Below are 18,105 nucleotides of genomic sequence, written 5' to 3'. Positions count from 1 at the left end.
TCGAAGCTGTGAAGCTGGGCAACATGCTCTAAGTCAAATGTGCAGGAAAAGAAGCCGGCACTCCGCTAAACCTCAGCACCTTAGTGCAGGAGGGGTGAGTAAAATTATGCTTGGATGTGAGACTTGTAGCAAAGGCCAGTGATACACTGACAGTCTACCAAGAGGCCACATGCTCAGTCATTCATTCTCTACTAACCAAAGTGGCACAGCTAATGGGTTTCTGAGCCAGGTGCCAAGTGGCAGGCCCTGTCTGGGTACAGAGTTTGTGGTGCCGGAGGGTGGGGTAGGGCTATGCCAAATGTCCTCTAGCTGTGACTCTTAATTTCTTCAAAAAAAACCAGAATTAGCCTTCCCCCAAATCTTTTGGTTTTCATGGGCTGGATCAGTGGTATTTAAATGTCTTGATCCATTATATGTGTGTGAGATGTGGTCCTATAATTTCCAGGGCACTGCTGTCCAGGCTCAGCCCTAATACCAATTCTGGGAACAGCTGGGAGTGAAAGGCAGCCACATTTTCAAGTGAAAAATGTTCATTTTCAGGCAACGATAGCCTCACATTTATCAATTCTATTCCAGGTAGATATTAATGAGAAATTTGCCTATTGAGAGCTAATGATGGCATATTCTTTGCATAATTACAATGACCTGAAGTGCTTTTGCAATGCCAAATTAGCTGATTAAAATTAGTCCTGTTGAAGTTTTAATATCCTAATTCAAATCTCCTGCCCAAATATATTTGCAGGACCTAACTATGTTTAAAGATGGATTCAGAGAACTCAGAAAGCCCTCACTGCCTAATTCAGGGCCAAAGTCATTTCAAATTCATTTTAAAAAGCCATCACTATGGCTCCATTCCAATTTGGAGGAACCTCCCTTTTTCTGTTCCAGAATTGCTGTTTTCCATTTCAGGAAAAAAAAGTTCTCAGTCTAGTTTTGTTTAACTTCACCTCTGATTTCACTTTTTTGTTCTTTTTATGTACTCATCCACCCTTTTTACCTTGCAGCTGTATCTGGAACACTAGCTGCAGGACGATCCGCTCCAGCATGCCCTGTGAGTGCCACTAGGAGAACGTGCCTACAGCCCTTCATGCCAGAGAAACTAAACTGACAGCATCCATGCATCAGTAGTTGTTGCCCCTGAGCCGAAACCCAGCACCAAAACGTTCCAATCCATTTTATTTACAGGAGACTTTAAAGATAATCTATAAGTAAAACTGTAATGTATCTAGTGCAACAACTGTTGAAGAACAGCCATTTGACTTTGGGGAAGAAGGCAGCAGAGAGCAGAGAGCATAGTCCAGGTCTGCAGTAAATCAGTTCAGTGTAAAGGAGTTTATTGAGATCACAGAGTAGATGCCCAGAAAACAAAATAAGATAGTTTCTTATAGCATGCCTGAAATTGTTGCATGTGTCTAGATACACACATATAGAGAGGTAGATACATATGTACATCTAGTCAATTTAATTCGTATACATTTGACCCTTGAGCAATGTGAGGTTTGGAGCCCCAACCCCCCTTGCAGTCGAAAATCCTCATATAACTCTTGACTCCCCAAAAACTTAACTGCTAATAGCCTATTGCTGACCAGAAGCTTTACTGATGACATGAATAGTTATTATATGTTGTATGTTATATGTATTATATATTGTATTCTTAGAATAAAGCTAGAGAAAATGTTTTTTTTAATTGTGGCAAAATACCAAAAAATTATGTTTATCGCAAAAAAATCTGTGTATAAGTGGACTGTGCAATTTAAACCTGTGTTCAAGGATCAACTGTATAGATGGAGAGAGAGAAAGAGAGAGAAGAAGAAAGAAAGGGAGACGCCAACCATCGATGGTAATAAATACAGCAACAGAATCAAGTTTCAAAACTCAGTTGTGTAGAATCAAACTTATTTTTCTAGCTTACAGGGATTAAAACTGGATTTCAACTTAGAGGTAACACATGCATGGACATTAAGAATAATGCCAGGCTGTGTAAATATTTTTTTTAAAGAATACGTGGCATTATTAGGTAGAGTAAGACATACCCGTTATGTTTCAGGAAAGAAAGCCTTTATTTGTTCCCTATACAATCATAACTCAATCAACCAAACAAGCCCCACCACCACCGCCCCCTCAAGACACTATTATAATGGGAGTTTTGTGTAAGCTCCTTCTTTGTACAAAAGCCTGACATTATAGTCTTGAGGGGTAATCCTAAAGCTGTTAGACTGAAATTAAAACAAATCTTATCAGTAGATCTGGGTTTTTAAGACAGCTCTGTCTAAGGAAGCCATGCTGATTATACCAGGAGATAAGCCCCACACAATCCAAGGTGATCACTGGAGCAAACATGGGCATGGCATTGTAATTTCCTACTTGTTCACCTTACAGAACAGCAGAGATCTCATGGTCACTTTGTTTAAAGAAAAAAAAAAAAGCAGCAGATTCCTTAAGATTTAGAGGCATGGTATCCATAAACCTGAGTAACCTTAAAAATAGAAAAAGGAAAATTGATGCTCACATGCAAAATTGGTTCACCTATCATGAAGTATAGCAGGACTGTCGAGGCATTCTGCCCTATTTCTGCATTCTTAAATCAAATGGGAACTTAATCACTATTATGGATTAACACACATCGGGATTGTTTCCAACTTTTTGGCTTCCCTGCAAATAAAATCTCGTATCTGTCCCTACTCCAACACATACATGCCAATCATCAACATACCACAAACATAATGCACCATGACAGTCTCAACAGTCACCTTTGGAAATTTTAGAACATAATTTAGAAACTGCCCAACACCTATTGCCACCTCCCTAGATTCTCTTTCTTCATGTGGACATATGCATATTTTTCGTTGTTTCTATCTTCACCATCCCCCTTCCTCATTTCTACCTTTTTGCAACCCCAGGCTTAGAAGGTTCCCGTTTTCCCCATATTGTTTTCCAATCCCACTTCTCAGAAGTGCATTTGTGTTTGTTTTGCTTGAGTACAGCATCCACATTCATTCACCAAACATTTTCAGCATATCTGGGGTTGCCTAGACCCTGGAAATGCACCCTGAGTCCTCTGACCCAGGTACCCCCGGAGTGCTGCAACAGTGAGGAAATGTGGCCATTAGTGCAATGGGAGTTTGGGGGGCGGGACAGGTGGGAGCTTCCGTGGGAGTAGAAAAGCATGCCGTTCCTTTGAATCTGCTTCTTGAACCAATAAAACAAAATTCCTTCATACTTTGTGTAGGTGTTATGGTTGACTGGGAGGATTCCCTGAATTCAAGTGGCTCTTTGCAAGCTTGAAGCTGGAGAAAAGAAGCTTTTTTGAGAAGTGTTTTGCAGTTGAACTGTGTCTGTTGTCTGTTACCAACAAAAATACTTTCTAACACAGTGTCACTAAACGGTTGGTTCAGCCATGCATGTGAACAAGCCCAATACACTAGGGGAAATAAGAAATGGATTTTATTAAGTTTATTAGCAGCTAAAAACATGATACTTCAACAGTGGGAGAAAAGTGATCCACCCACACAATTTGAGAGGAATGAACATTTGGCTTTAACTACAGCTAATATGTGAAACCTAAAACCTGGTTTTCCATCTAAAGACCTTTGGGGTCCATTTTTACACTACCTTGATCAAACTAGGAATTAAAGTTCAAGCTGGCTCCCGCTGTCCTGGAAGGGACTGGTGTTCCTCTAGTCACACCTCTGCACGTCAGCATTTCCTCAGGCTTATCTTTCCCTCCCACCTTAGCTAAACTTGGCTCCCAACCAAAGATGCATTTCAGCCAATCAGATGCTGCAGCCCTTGAACCCGGAGGCCTAGGGAAGTAGAGAAGGCACCTTCGGGAAGGCATGGCAGGGGTCACAGCAAGAGCCTTGCAGGGTCACTGATCTCTGAGGTCACTTTGCAAATCAGGGTGTTGGCCAACACAAAAGGCTAAGGAAGGACGCCTACATGCTGCTCATGTTTAAACAGAAATGAAGCATGTGAACAATAGTGACAACTACCAAAAACTGGTTCAGTGGAACTGGTCTTGGCTTGGGCTCCGCACCTCGGTCTTAAACACTTCGTTAATCCTTACAACCCTTCTTGGAAGGATTTCCTATTTTTATCTTCCTTGTACTGATGAGGAAACAGGTCCAGTAAGCAAAGTGACTAGCCCAAAGCCACAGTGATGAATGGCAGGGCCAGGGTGTGAGTCCGCACCCCTCTGCCCTCGCTCTTGACCACTGTGTGTCCAGGAATATGCGGCAGCCAGCACTTCCTCTGATATCTTTGGTCCCCTAGCACTAGAATTAGCTCTGTTTTAAACATGCATATTTTAAACATGGAGATTCCTGGACCCCACCCCACAGATTTTACTTAAGCAGGTCTGGGATGGGGTCTACCTTTTTAACTCACATCCTGGGTGATCCTGAAGCAGAGAGACATTTGTGGATTATTGAAGTAGAGATGTAGTGCAGACATGGGTGATGGTGACCGAGCTGGTAGAGAGAAAGGGTGCTTCTTACAGATGCTAAGAAGAAAATGCAAGCTGGGGGTTTTGAGACAATCTGCAGTAATACAAGACTGAAAAATTGGACCACCTCACCACCTCTATGAACCTTCCTGCTTATGCTGATCCCTAGCAAACTCCTCGCTCCACATTTATCAGTTTCACAGAGTGGGCCCCTCTAGTTACACTCCGCTTTGTATTATGTGGCTTTCCTTTGACAGGTGGTTATTGCATTCATGCTATTTGCAAATAACTGTGGGAATATGAAATAACTGACAATTCTTACATACAGAGATGCTCAGGTCAATATTATTTATAATGGCAAAACCTTACAAACAAACAAAATGTCCAGCAATACTAGATGAGTTAAGCTGTGCAGACATTCTGAACAATGGCTTGAAGCATACTTAATGGCATGGAAAAAGCTCACATTATATCAAAGGGAAAAAGCAAAAAAAAAAAATTTCACTTACATGATTTTGTATAGAACAAAAATAAAAACACAAGATTAAAAGAAAATGCATCTAAATGCCAGAGTGGACGTCTTTGGGTGGTCAGGTGACAGATGATTTTCATTTTTTTTGTATGTGACTGATTTTCATCAAGAAAATTATGTTCATATTAAAATGCCATTAAGGTATAACAGCCGCAAAGAAAGAGAAAAAATGGAAACAAAAGAGAGACAAAAAGCTCAAGGAGCTTAAAATTTAATGTGGGAAATGAGCAAGTTGTGTCTGTAGTGGTGCATGTACCCTTTGCTCCCCACTGCACCTTGGCCTTTCCCCTCCCAGCACTTGTCACATAGCAGTTCTGTGTCCCTTGAAATTGCACTTGACTATCTCTCTGCTGACGGTGAAGGTGGGGACCTCCTTGGCCACCCTGTCCCCACAGCACCTAGCCAAGATTGCCCTCTTGGGAAAGTCCACTTTCTACATTGGCTGCCTCTCAATGCATGTTTTGCCTACTGAACGAATGACTGAATCTTACCCTCCCAGATGAAGCTCACATTAAATAGAATATTTCCGAATTTCTCCAAACACCAGGGTTGGGCATGAAGTACGTGCTTATTAAAGGCTTGCCTATATGATGGGGATCGTATCAAAAGGAAGTGGGCCTTCTGAGAGGAACCAGCCTCCCAGATGCCTCTCTGGGAGTTCAGGCCCCAGTCCTGTGTGAGGTGGAGCCAGACGGCTGAGCTGTAAGTGCTGCGTGGAACTGAATAGCTGATTTTATTTGCTGAAAGCAGCAAGGAGCTAGCCCTGAATCTTTATCTGCAAAAGCAGTCATGCCTTAACACACTGCCCCACTCCACCCCTTTTGGACAAAGACTGATAAGTATAATGATGATGTTTTAATGAGCTTAATTGCACATTCCTTATGTTCTTGCAGAGTTGCCAACCAGCTACTTCAACATCCAGCAGTTTACTTGTAATAACTTTTCCCCCTTCTTTATGCCAGGGAGCGTAATTATTCTTGCGGTAATCCCATAGAGTTCAGCTCGCTCTCTCGTTCTCCTCCCCTCCCTCTCTCTTTTTCTCCCCCCTTTTTCCCTTTCTGGGAATTAGTCTAAATGGGTATCTTTGAAAGGAGGGTGGCAGGCTGCTTTTGGTACAGTACTTACCAAGAACCCTTTCATCAAAGAAGCCCTTGTGAGCATGCTCTGGACCGGAGCCAATCAGATCCTCTTGCTGTCTGTTTCTGAAGAAAATCTGACCCTGGTATGCAAGTCAAGCCAGAGTCTGCAGACAGGCTGACTGCACTCCTAGGCCAACCTGTCTTAGCTGACTGAAAAAATGCTGAAGGGAAAATTACCTGGTTGGCTCCAGACGGAATTAACATTTTTTTATATATACACACAGTATGTTCATTACTTTTTGTTTAAAAGCGTTTGCCTATCTAATATATTCATTAATGTTATCTGGTCAGTACTTGAAACATTTTGAAATATGTGCAAATGTAATAAGGCTACAAGGCCTGGAGGCAAAATAAGATGAATTTTCTAATTAAATGACAGAAAACTGTTTTGGGATTAACGAATGGTACTTCTGTAATCTGTTTATGGGCGCTGCTCTGTGCAGGGACATTTGGTCCATGTACAGGCCCTGGCGGGATATAAGGGCCTAGACACCAAACACCCTGGCCTCTCCGCTCCCCTTCTGCAAACTGTACCCCACCTGGAATCAAATAGGGAAGGTAGCCCCTTTTCAGATAGCTTGGGGCTTGGCTCATCTGCTTGGAGCCCACTTCCCCAAGCAGACTTCTTCCTGCCATGGGTGCTAAAGATATGCCACAGAATTTTAAGTACACATATCTTCTGTGTGGAGTCCCAGAAACATCTCACCTTCTCTTCAACCCCTGCCCTCAAATCATCTTATGAACATATTTCTCACATTTCTGGACAATTCTAGAAAAAGGTCATAACTGAGAATTATATTTTATAGTTGCTGCTTGACAAAAAGTATTAACACGTTTCTTCTTTCCTGGACCCATTTTAGAGTGTTGCCTTCCTCTTCCTCTGAAAATCTGGGTTTGTGGATGAGGCTCACACAGGGCACCAGGACAGAGAAGGGCCTTTGCCCTCAGGGAGAGTGTCTGGACACCTCTGCTCTCACTATCTTCAGCATTAGTTTGAGTGCTTAAAAAAACACTTAACAGTTTTATATCACTAAGGTGTTAACAGTGGCACAATGAACAGGTGATAGAATTACGTTGTATTTTTTCTTTTGCATTCCAAATTTTCTATGATAGATTTTTACTTTGGTAGATATAAAATATATTATTAAAAAGAAACTTCTTGGGAGCACTGAACAGGCACATTCCTGAATTATGTGGAGTCGACTTAGGGACAATGGGCTAGGCTATGTCCAGTAACGATAGAAGGGGGTCTGAATCAGAAGGGGAAATTTTAATGAGCAGGGCAGCTTGAGAGTCACAGCTGGCTTGGGCTAAGTTTCCTGGAGTGTTAAATCAAGTAATAACAAAAATATGACTGTGTTTTACATATGAGATTTCATAACTTCCTGAGAAGTAAACAGTCCCTTCCCCCTTGGTCGGCCCCTCCTAAGGAATGTCTATGTTCTTGCTTTTGGCTCAAATTTTCCCAGTTTTCTTTGTCTATGCAGAAGCACATGTCCCAAATAGAATCCCAGCCCTATTTTTCTCTGGTGGTCCAGCTTGCACATTTATATAGTATCAGGGGCCAAAATCAAATTGCAGGAAGATGTTTGTACGTTCCATCTCTTCCTGGCTCTTAGATCCCTACCTGTGTATGGAATTCTTTTCATTACAGTTTTAGACTTGACCCTGGGAAGGATGCATGGAATTTTCTGATGGTTTGATTCACTCTGACCGGAAGGGTTTTTCCTGGGAGGGTTTTTTCTCTCTTTTACAATCCCCATAAAATCATGGTTATAGGCTGAAATTGAGGCTTTCCCATACATAAGGGAAAGAAGTATCAAATTCTTTTCATAGAAGTATAGTCACAGAGAAAAACCCTACTCATTCCTGGTTACTACAAATCTGGGGAGAAAGAAGATGGAAAAAACTCCTTGCAAATAGTGTATGGCATGTTTTAAAACTATTAGATAACAGTGATTACAGGTTTGGTCTGAACAGCAAACAATTACTGAGGAGGAAAAATGCTTACTTCGTAAGCAGGATAAACTCTTTCTAGGGTTTGAGAACAGTAATTCTGAAACAACCAATCAGCTCATTCCTCTTCCGAAGTTGAGCAAAGTGACTTGGGATGTCTGTTCTTTCTGGTTATGGGATTAAAGGTCATATTATCATTATGTTTGAAAGAATGAAGTTTCGTGGTTATTTCTCTCATGTATATAAACTCGGCAAAGCAATTCTTTTTGCAAAAATACATTGTGAGTCTAATAACTGATAATACTTTTCACTCTGTGTATGTAATAGGTAGGATGTTCATATATTGCCATCTTCTTAGGGCAGCGTCTATTTTATGTGATCTTATCTTTTTAAAAGGTGATTTTTCCAAATGTATAACTAAATCCCATTTAATTTTTAAGAAACTTTCTGTAAAATACATGTACAAATCAGGAAAAATACTCTTTTTTTTTCTCAGGCCACACGTCTTGCTTACTGATTTGTAAAACATGGTTTCAGTGTCCACAAACTATAGACCATTATCATATCCAAAAAAAAAGGCTGGCGGGTATGGGGCTAAGTAGGGAAAAAAACGTTCCTGTAAGTGAAATGAAAGACCAAGTACCCAAAGGAGAGACTGCCTAACCACCTTCACCCCATGAGTGAATTTTAATTAGGTAAACAGCAGAACACCAACCAGGCACCACAGTTCTTTCTCTGCAATACACAGATGCTAGAGTGGGATATTCAACACAGAAAACAGTAAACCCATGGTTTACTAAGTGGGGGACACATTTCATGTGAAAGCTGTTCTTCACTTTCTTAAAGCAAGGAGGCTGCCAGCATAGGGGAGGAAATACATTTTTAGTGGGCATTTTCCCAAAGCACATGCCCAGGGAGGGAGAATCATACCCTCAGCATTTTCAAGAATTTCTCAAATAGCACAAAGGTCAGAAAGGGCTATAGCTACGGAAATGTAGTAGATGAAATGTGTGACTTATTCTTTCAGCAATTGCAGCTGGTGAGGTGGAGACGCCTCTGTAATTAGGATTTTAACTTTATCAGAGCAGTCAATAGTGTAATTAAAAGAGCAGGAACGAGAAAGGCACACAGGGGACTATCAGAAGACAAAACGGAGTAGGCGTGATGACGGGGGAGGCGGCTCTGGTTGGACGCTGGGCTTGGCTCGGCCCTGGGAGCTCTCGACCGTGGGTTTCCCCAGGCCAGCAGGCAGGAATTGGTAATGAACACCCGCAATCTCCTCAGAACTACACATTAACATTTCCCTGTACTTATTTGCACTTTATAGTTATTTATGTTACCTCTCCATAGCTATGTTTACCCTACCTGCAACTTTGGTTCTTCTCAACCTGAGAAGAAAGATCTGGATCTGCCTTCTCTCTGAATTCTGAGTCAAAAGAACTCTTTAGTTGTAGTTAAGGAGATGTACCTGGTACCTCACAGGATAAGGTAAGTTGTAGCCATTAGAGAATGCTGCCCAACCTACCTACTCTACCACCACGAAAATGCATCACTGAGCAAAGGAAGCACAGGCTGCCACTTGCAAGGGTTTAAATACCTCAAGATGATTGTACAACAAATGAGATTTGCCAGAGATCAACCCTTTACCTTTGCAGGTATGCTGTATTAAATTCATCCTTTCCTGTGGCTTGCTTTTTGCACCATTCTAAAATAAAATGCATAATCTCTAGGATGGCACTCAAGAGTCCCAGACATTCCTTCATTTTGAAGAGCAGATGGACTACGTTAGTTCTTTTATTTTTCCTATATACAAAGGTGACTGTAATTGCTTCCAAGGAGATGGTACATTTGAGAAGAAATGGACAATATTTGCAATGATGTCTTAAATGCTGTCCCATGATGCCTAGGGGTCTGAACAGCTTTGCTTTATAATTGCTCCTCCCTCTCTCAGGATCAGATGAAGGTAAGACAACACTGTAACTGCCTCTTGAGTTATTTAGAGAGTGTTCTGTAAATTCAAGGAATGGTATGATTTCTATGCTTCTACAAAGACATTTACTGGATTCACAAGGCTAACATGCATTCCTCTGCTTCTCTCACTACAAATCAGTATCTTTCTTCACCTCTTAAAATGTTTTTAATATTCTTTCAAGGTGCACACCTCCCTGCCACATATAAAATTGCTTAATGCTAATAAAATTGCAAAAGGCTTTGCCCCAACAATTCCAATCATATTATTAAATGCAATTAATGAAATGAATGAGATAAAAGAAACCATTCCCAGAATTCAGCCTAGTTGTAGCTTGGGCAGAGCGTCTACACATATTTGAGACCATGTGTTCCGACAAGAGGTACTTGGGCTAATAGTTCTTAAAGCAAAACTCTTATACCCAGGAGGATCTGTAATGGAAATGTTTCTCTGTAAGCAGTTGGTACAAACAATCAGGCTTTCTTTCGGTGGTGCAATTAATCAGACTTCAGGAAATCACCCCAAGGGGTTGGGCAGGGGGCATTGGTCGATGAGCTAGTGTTTAAGATGATGATTTGAGGGCCAGCAGGCCACACACACATGGGCTTGCCTCTCTTGCCTCCTTCAAGCCCTTTTCCTCTGCAGGTGCAGGCTACTTTGCTGCGTGCTGTTCCCTCACCAGGCTGCCCTTGGTGAACTTTACAAATGGATTTCAACCAGATACCAATGCTGATGAGAAACAGAGTCTGGAGCTTTGAGGAATGGCCCTGCACAGAGCCGACCTGGCCCAAAATCTTACTACTTAGTAAGGTGCCACACTCCCACCTGCACAGTGACCTGCTCCAAACTGGCACCTGGTAGGGAATAATCCTTACCCTTTTGGTCATCTCTCACTGAACAACACAGTTCTGGCATTAGCTTTTCTCATAGCTGAGGCAGAAATGCAAATGAATATATTTTATTTGGCTTAATTGGTGTTTGAAAAAAGCTTGGATTGAATGATTTAAGACAGCCCATGCACACCTTCGCTTACCCCAGGCCCTCCACTTCCTGTTGTGTAACATCTCGACCCTGCCCATTATGTGACCCACCTGCTCCCACAGGCATCTGACCTCTAGTGTAGAAGCAATGGTGTACCTTGAGGGGCACTTCTTAGTAATTATGAACATTGCTGTCTTCCCTTTATATGATTAGCTAATCAGCAGGGACTTGATTATTAAGCACCTACTGTGTGTCCTCAATGCTAGACACTAGGGGTCACAGGATGACTGAGGACACTCCTTGCCTTCTAGAAGCTTGCTCTCTCATCCATGTCCTGGCACGTCAGTGCGCTCTCTCTGTTAAACACAGACCACATTCCAGCAAACTTTTCTTCAGTCCTTATGCAGAAAGTGACCACAATCTTAATTCCTTTTTCTCTTCTTAGAAGATAAGCCCTTGACACCAAACACAAGTTTAAGTATTGAAGTTGATCTATAGGATTATGAAAACTTTAGCATCTGCCTTTACAGTTCAGACAGATAAAGGAAGAGAAGACCCAAATCCAGGAGGCAATAGAAAAAGACGAGAACAAAATACACATTCATACGCTCACCCTTAAAAATAGGGGAAAACCAATTGGGAAACTTTCATTTTCTTCTTGGATATCTATTTTAAAAAAATCCCATGTGATACGTGTATCTATGGAAACCTTCATTATCTCAAAGATAGCGATGTACTGAAGGCCGTTGTTGCCATGGAACAAGCAGTGTTTGCTTTTGATTCTATTGCACAATATCTAATTACAGAGACCCTGATAAAATTATGCATTCCTAAGCACAAATTAAGGCCATTTTATAGGAGCCTTCATGCACATACTTTATTTGTCAAATTTCATTAAAAACAAAAATCAGGGATGACTTTGCAGAGTCAGTCATAGGGATAAGCACTCTAACTAGACTCAGCTCCTCCCAAGATGGCAATTCTCCTAAACCTGTAGTTGGGGCAGCTGGGGTGTCCTAGGTGAAAGGTCAGCTCCTGTGGTTTATTCTCCCACAAAAGCCAAATTGGAATTCTAAAGCCTGACTGTTTGTTGCACAGGGCACATATTTAAAACTCAGTCTCTTTGTTTCCTCTTGAAATATGATGATCATTTTAGTACTGAGCTGCTCTTTTGAAAAGAAAACACGTTACAAATATAGTTGTCACTCCCTTCCAGCATACGCTTGGATGCTTCTGTCCATGTTTTTATGCTTTTAGTACGTATTTTGTAAACACTATTTTTTAACATAATACTGTATATGTAGCACTTGAAAATTGTCTACCGTGCAACATAATAGCTCCAAGCTGCATGTGTGTACAGGCATATAACTCATTTATTTTAACCACCCCAGCCCCACCAATGAACATTTACATTGGTTTTACATTTCTGCTATTCCAATGTTGCAAGGAGCATCCATCCTAACAACTAACAAGTTCATCCTATCCCTGCTTCTGTCACTTTCCTTAGCCTGTCTGTCTTCTGAAGCAAGTGGACTTGGCACATGGCCTTTTATCAGTACCTGTGAGGATCTCTCTGAAAGTCTTCAAACTGGAGGATAGCTAAGTTGAAGAGAATCAGTTTTCCAATCCCTAGCTTCAGGATGTTATTTGAGAAAACCAGTCCTCAGAGAAGATGCCTGTAATCCGGGCATCAGGCCAATAGTTCACTTACTACTGTCTTTCCTCTGCTGCTTTCTCTCACTTCACTCAGTTGCTTTGCCCTGGTGTAAAAACCTCTAGTGCCAAATAAAGGGACAATACAAACTCTTCCTGGAAGGGGTTACTCCTTTAATCAAGGACCACCGACCCAAGCTGGAGATCTGAGTTTCTCCCTTTTTATATATATTCTTGTTAAGGTGAAGCATGGTGTTCAGCCTGTGTTGGGATGATCTGACTTCAGATATACTATAGAGTGGAGTGGCAAGTTTTGACAATTTTTGTCTGATGAAAATATAATGACTTCACCTCTTCCATCTCCATTATTTTCCGAGAATGCAGCTTTCCTAAGAGTCTCTTTGGACAAAGCAAAGAGTGTCAATAAATTGTACCGATGGCGGCAGCATCTTATGTCCCCCATGTGACAAATTCACAGAGGAACTTGAAACTGTGCTGTACACATGTACCTCAGCCTTTCCCACTAGCTTCCCACCTGCTTTTGAATTAGAATTCATGAGTGACATGGTTGTCCCACGGACACATACTAACATGTTCACTCAAAATGACAAAAGGAAGCCAGACTTGTTCTATGAGAAAATGACTCCCCTTTGGGTGTTTTGTGTGACAGTGAGCACTGGTTTTGCTAACTGGGGTATACAGTGGACATTTTCTAATCTGAGTGAGCTAAATCCGTTGCTCCCAGGGTGTGATGAGAATGTATTTAAAGGATATAAAATAAAAGCATTTTCTAAAAAAGTAAAGATGGATTGATGCGAAATAGTTTGATTTTCCCCAATTCTTTCAAAACATACTTAGTTAAAGAAGTTACCTCAAAGAGTAACCAGTGTCATTTGTGTGAAATACTTGCTTGTACATGTGTAGAGTCATCCAGGGCACTTCTTGCTTTCAGAAGAAGCAATAAAGAACTTGTTGGATAATCTCCCTGCATCTCTGCTGTGGAATATAAGTCTGGAGAAAACTTGATTGGCTCCAGTAATATGATAACAAGTATTACTGTATATGAGTCACTAACTGTAGGAATAAAATAGACAGCCTATTTAAATAGCTCTTTTATTGCTATCTACTGAGAATCTAACCAGCTGAAAAAAAAGGGCATAACCTCTCTTGGTAGTCAGTCAGTCTTCTCAGTACAATTCTCAAATGCAACCCAAGAGGGATCACGGGATGACTCAACTGACATGAGGTGTTTTGGATGAACCATGGAGGGTGCCTGCTGGCTGGGGAGATGTTGCCCCGAGGGGGCATGTCAGCAGCAATGGTAAGAGGATCTTAGCAGGATTGCTAATGCTCGTTCCACTACATAAGTGCCCTGAAGTAAGTCCCTTCTTCTCTCTGGGCCTCAGTTTCTCCATCTATGAAATAAGGGGCTGGAGCGCATCTTCTCCTGAGTTGCTCTCTCACCCCTTGGCCATGTCCATCACCTCCTCCCCAGCCTGACTATAAGCCCTAGACTAGTGCTTCTTCCTGCCAGGACCCTTGGTCTGGGCACTGGATTGCCACTGTACCCTACACCTGGGCCATGTGAATAAGGCTGCCGTTCCTGAGAACTTTTCAAAAACTTGGAGTTTTTAGGTATGAATGGGTAACACACGGGGAACCCCTTTTCAGGCCCCAAGGAGTCAGTGCCATGACCTTACCTACTGCACAGAAACCTGACTTTGCCAGGAGGAAGCAGCCACGCTCTCCTTAACCCTTGTTGAGGGCTTCTTTTTACACAGCCTGGGTTGTAAAGAAGAATCAAGTATATACCAAGACTTTCAGGGACCAATTGATATTTATTTTGCCCAGTTACCAATATTCTTATGCTTTATTCTGGCACCTAAGAGGAAAAAAATAGCTAATAAGGGTACTCGTGACACATGATAAAGACAGCTCTTGTTTGCTTTACGCATATTATATAGTAATATTCAGAGAGTTTCTCAAAGTACCCCCGTTTAGTGGTAACTGTTCAGAAAAGCAGGGTAAGTCCCTGGAGGGTGGCACATGAGCTCTCCATATAAAACAGAGGAGATGAGAGTGCAGGCTGCAAGTCTGCTGCCTGGGTTCAAATCTGGCCTCCACCACTGGTGGGCTGTGGGGCCGGGATGGGTAAGTGATTGAATCTCTCGGAGCCTTGATTCCTTCACCTGTAAACTGAAATAGCCTCGCAGGGATTTTATGAAGATTAAAGTAATAAGCAATGTAAACACCCTCAGCCCAGGGACTGGAGCATAGTAAGGCCTAATACATTACTATTATATTTTAACCATGTCATTCCTAATACTTGAGGCATAGTAGAGAGTGACTCCGTTGACTTAGTAGGGAAACCTAGCAGAGATGCAGTCAAATCTGATTCATGATTGAAATAAACACCGAGTTTTTTCTTTCTCTCTAGGAATTTTTTTCCATTAAAAAATGGAAAGCCAAATCAAATTTGCTCAGCTAATTTTGGCCTGAGAGGTGTACTTAGGACCCTCAACATTTGCCTTACAGGCCAGGCTTATCAGTTCACGCTTGTTAGTGTGAAAAACTCCTTTCCTATCACTGCTTCTGCCGCTTCCCTTATCCTGTCTTTCTTCTGTAACAAGTGGACTTGCAAGGCTCTTCACCCCCTGATTTGGCAAACACGCTTGTTCTGAGAGGGATTTCCATCCACGCACACAACTGAGGCCTGCAGACATTGGAGGATTTATCACAGAGCCTTTCTTCTCCAGGTGCCGGGGCATCGAGAGCAGCGCCCTGCTGGCTGGCCCCCTTCTAGTAAAGACTGTCCCACCATTTCTCGCGGATGGCTCTTCGGACACCGGAGTAAATGTAACAGCATTGCACTATAGTTATCAACCCGTGGGGCAGCCTGAGAAATAGTCCTACTGGGTGAGGAGCAACATGATTTTGAGAGCACGGGTGGAATAGACGTAGTGAGTTTTGCTTAATACAGAGGTATCTGAAATTCTACGTCATGATAACATTTATTTCAAACAGAAGTTAAATTCCAGAGTCTTAAAAGAAGTTGGCCCAAGGGTGGTTAAGAATATAGCAAATCTGTTTTGAGATTTGGATGCCTGTATTTTTTGTGTTGCAAATATTGACCAATGGCTATATGCTGAACACTAAGTCGGGATATGGAAGGGAAAGGTTTTGTAAAATAAGATGTGAATGAACATAATTTAGTAGATAAGAGTTAGGTCTCTGAACAATGGGTTCAAATCCCAGCCCTGTCACTTGCTTCATGAGTGACCTTGGGCAAGTTTCCTAGGAACTGAATGCAGCCTCTCCCTATGGCCTTCAGGGTCTGTCACTCACTTGTTTGGGCTCTTTCCAAGGCTCTAGAAATGTGTTCCCTTGGTCAAATACCTTGCACAATTTGTAGAAATAAGATATACTAACTGCAATCCAGTAAGACTACTGTGTCTTTCTGCTTAGATTCTCTCTTGCGTTGGGTAACATTGGAGGTGGCTGTGGGCATTTTTGGGATCTAGCTAAGGGGAAGTGGAGTTAGGAATAACTTACTTTGGATGTAGTGGGATATGTTTACATGTTTCACAGTCACTTCCATGTTTGGTAAATTACTGCTAGCTGTCCTGGCCTGGAAATGACCAATTCACCTAATATTGGGACATGAAGGGGCAGGGCCGTAAGTCAAAATGTGATATGAACATGTCTTACAGCACATGGCACTAAAGGTATATGGTAGGAAGAGAGAAAAATGTATGGAGCCAGAAGCTGTCAGTGGAAAAAATTCCAAATTCTATAGCTCATATCTGGATAATGGAAGTGAGAGATGTTTTCATTTGACAACCATCTTAAAAATGTATATCGTATTACTAATATTGAACTATGAAGCAAAAACCATCTTTAAAATACTCTCAATAATTTAAAAAAAAAACCTAAGTTTTACTCAACTATGTTAGAGGAAAGAGTGAAGTATTTTTCTCTTCTCTCTGTAGAAATATTACGAAATACTTAGTATATAAAGAAATGACCAAACAATATGTAGTCAAAAATATAGAGAAAAAAAGTATTGTAAATGTGTCAAGCAGTTAGTTAATAAAACTATGTGATTTGTCTGGACTTTTGTGGGGTTTGCAGTATTTGCTTGTTTCGAAAATTTTGTTGTACTCTCTTGCCATCACCTAAACAAACATTAGCTTTTATAACTAATTTTGAATTTAACCTCTCCTCAGCAAGGTACTCAAACTGCGTAAGTGACAGGTTCTACAAAACTTGGATTTGCCCCTGCATATCTCATGGTTTCTTGTGGGGATGAAATAAGATGTTATGTGAAGTGGCAGCCTGCGCAATGTGGCTGGCTTCTAGTAAGATCTTGACCACACACACACACACACACACACACACACACACACACACACACTATAATGTATCACAGACACTGGTCTCCCTGCTATAAGGCTGACCATATACACCTATCACTTTTGAAGATTGAAAATAATGAACTACTGGCAATTTCTTAGGATTCAGATATGTGGAATATAAAAAAATTCAATCCAGTGTATTCTTCCTCCATGAGGGACGTTCTCTTACAGGGCATGTCCCAGTATTTTATTTGAATTTTTTTTTCATGGTGCTGCAGACCTGGTCTTACAAATGTCTCCTGAGGTTGAAAGGGGGCCTCTTTGAATTTGTAAAATATTAATTCTTAAGCATGTGCTGGGAAGAAAGATGTTCATTATATTATATCCTATTTTTATTATTTCTGAAATAACTTGATTTTAAAATGTGTATAACAGAAGTCTTATTTTTTATTTTTAAGAGAATGCTCTCTTGAGGGAGAAAACTGAGAGGCAGCAGAAGCATGTTTCACTGTGGTGGTAAGTTCATGAAACTTGGGTTTGCCACGCAGAGTTTAAAGTCAGACGTCAGGAGATTCTGACTTTCCACAAGCAGAGAGGGGTAGGTATGAAAAATCTCTTCCTGATGTGAATACATGTAACAGGGCGCTGACCAGCTTGGGAGGATGTGAACTGGCTCAGAAACATGAGTCGAGGGGTTGTTGTTAATAGTTAATGGTTACTGAGTGTGACAACTTCCAACGAGAAGCTACATTGCAGGACAGATTAGTTCTAGTCCTGGCCCAAGCACAGAGCCAGCCAGTGATGGCGGTCCTTTGTTACAAATGCCCATAGACCTGAATGAAATAATGAAATAAATAACAAGATTACCAAGTGAGTCATTTCTGGCAAGCAGTAAACATTTTCAGGCAAGCTTCATCTTACGTAAGAGTTAACATGAATGAAGATGATTTATAATGGGTCTGCACATTGTTTCAGAGGAACGTTCAGAGATTTGACGGTGGGATGGTAAATTGAACCTCTGAGTCCTAATAATGCTCTGTTTTCCAGATAAGCTCAAGGCTTGTCATATTTGAGAC

At 41.4% G+C, this 18,105-nt stretch overlaps 1 protein-coding gene across 7 annotated transcripts in view; it reads right to left on the bottom strand.

The window, feature by feature from the left end:
* The window catches only part of VTI1A (vesicle transport through interaction with t-SNAREs 1A), a 356,990-nt gene that overhangs the window by 52,469 nt on the left and 286,416 nt on the right, over positions 1-18,105 (bottom strand). The window contains exon 9 of one of the 7 annotated variants that reach the window (XM_057506327.1): positions 76-17,862. The exons of the other annotated variants lie outside the window; for them this stretch is intronic. Coding sequence (XP_057362310.1) covers positions 17,775-17,862 — 88 coding nt within the window. The 3' untranslated portion in view covers positions 76-17,774. Of the gene's footprint in view, positions 1-75; positions 17,863-18,105 lie in introns of those variants that run through there. 7 annotated transcript variants of the gene reach the window in all.

Source organism: Manis pentadactyla, chromosome 8 (genome assembly GCF_030020395.1).
Source record: "Manis pentadactyla isolate mManPen7 chromosome 8, mManPen7.hap1, whole genome shotgun sequence".
Classification (NCBI taxonomy): Eukaryota; Metazoa; Chordata; class Mammalia; order Pholidota; family Manidae; genus Manis; species Manis pentadactyla.
Note: the sequence above shows the minus strand (reverse complement) of the source record. Positions and strands in the feature narration are given on the sequence as shown.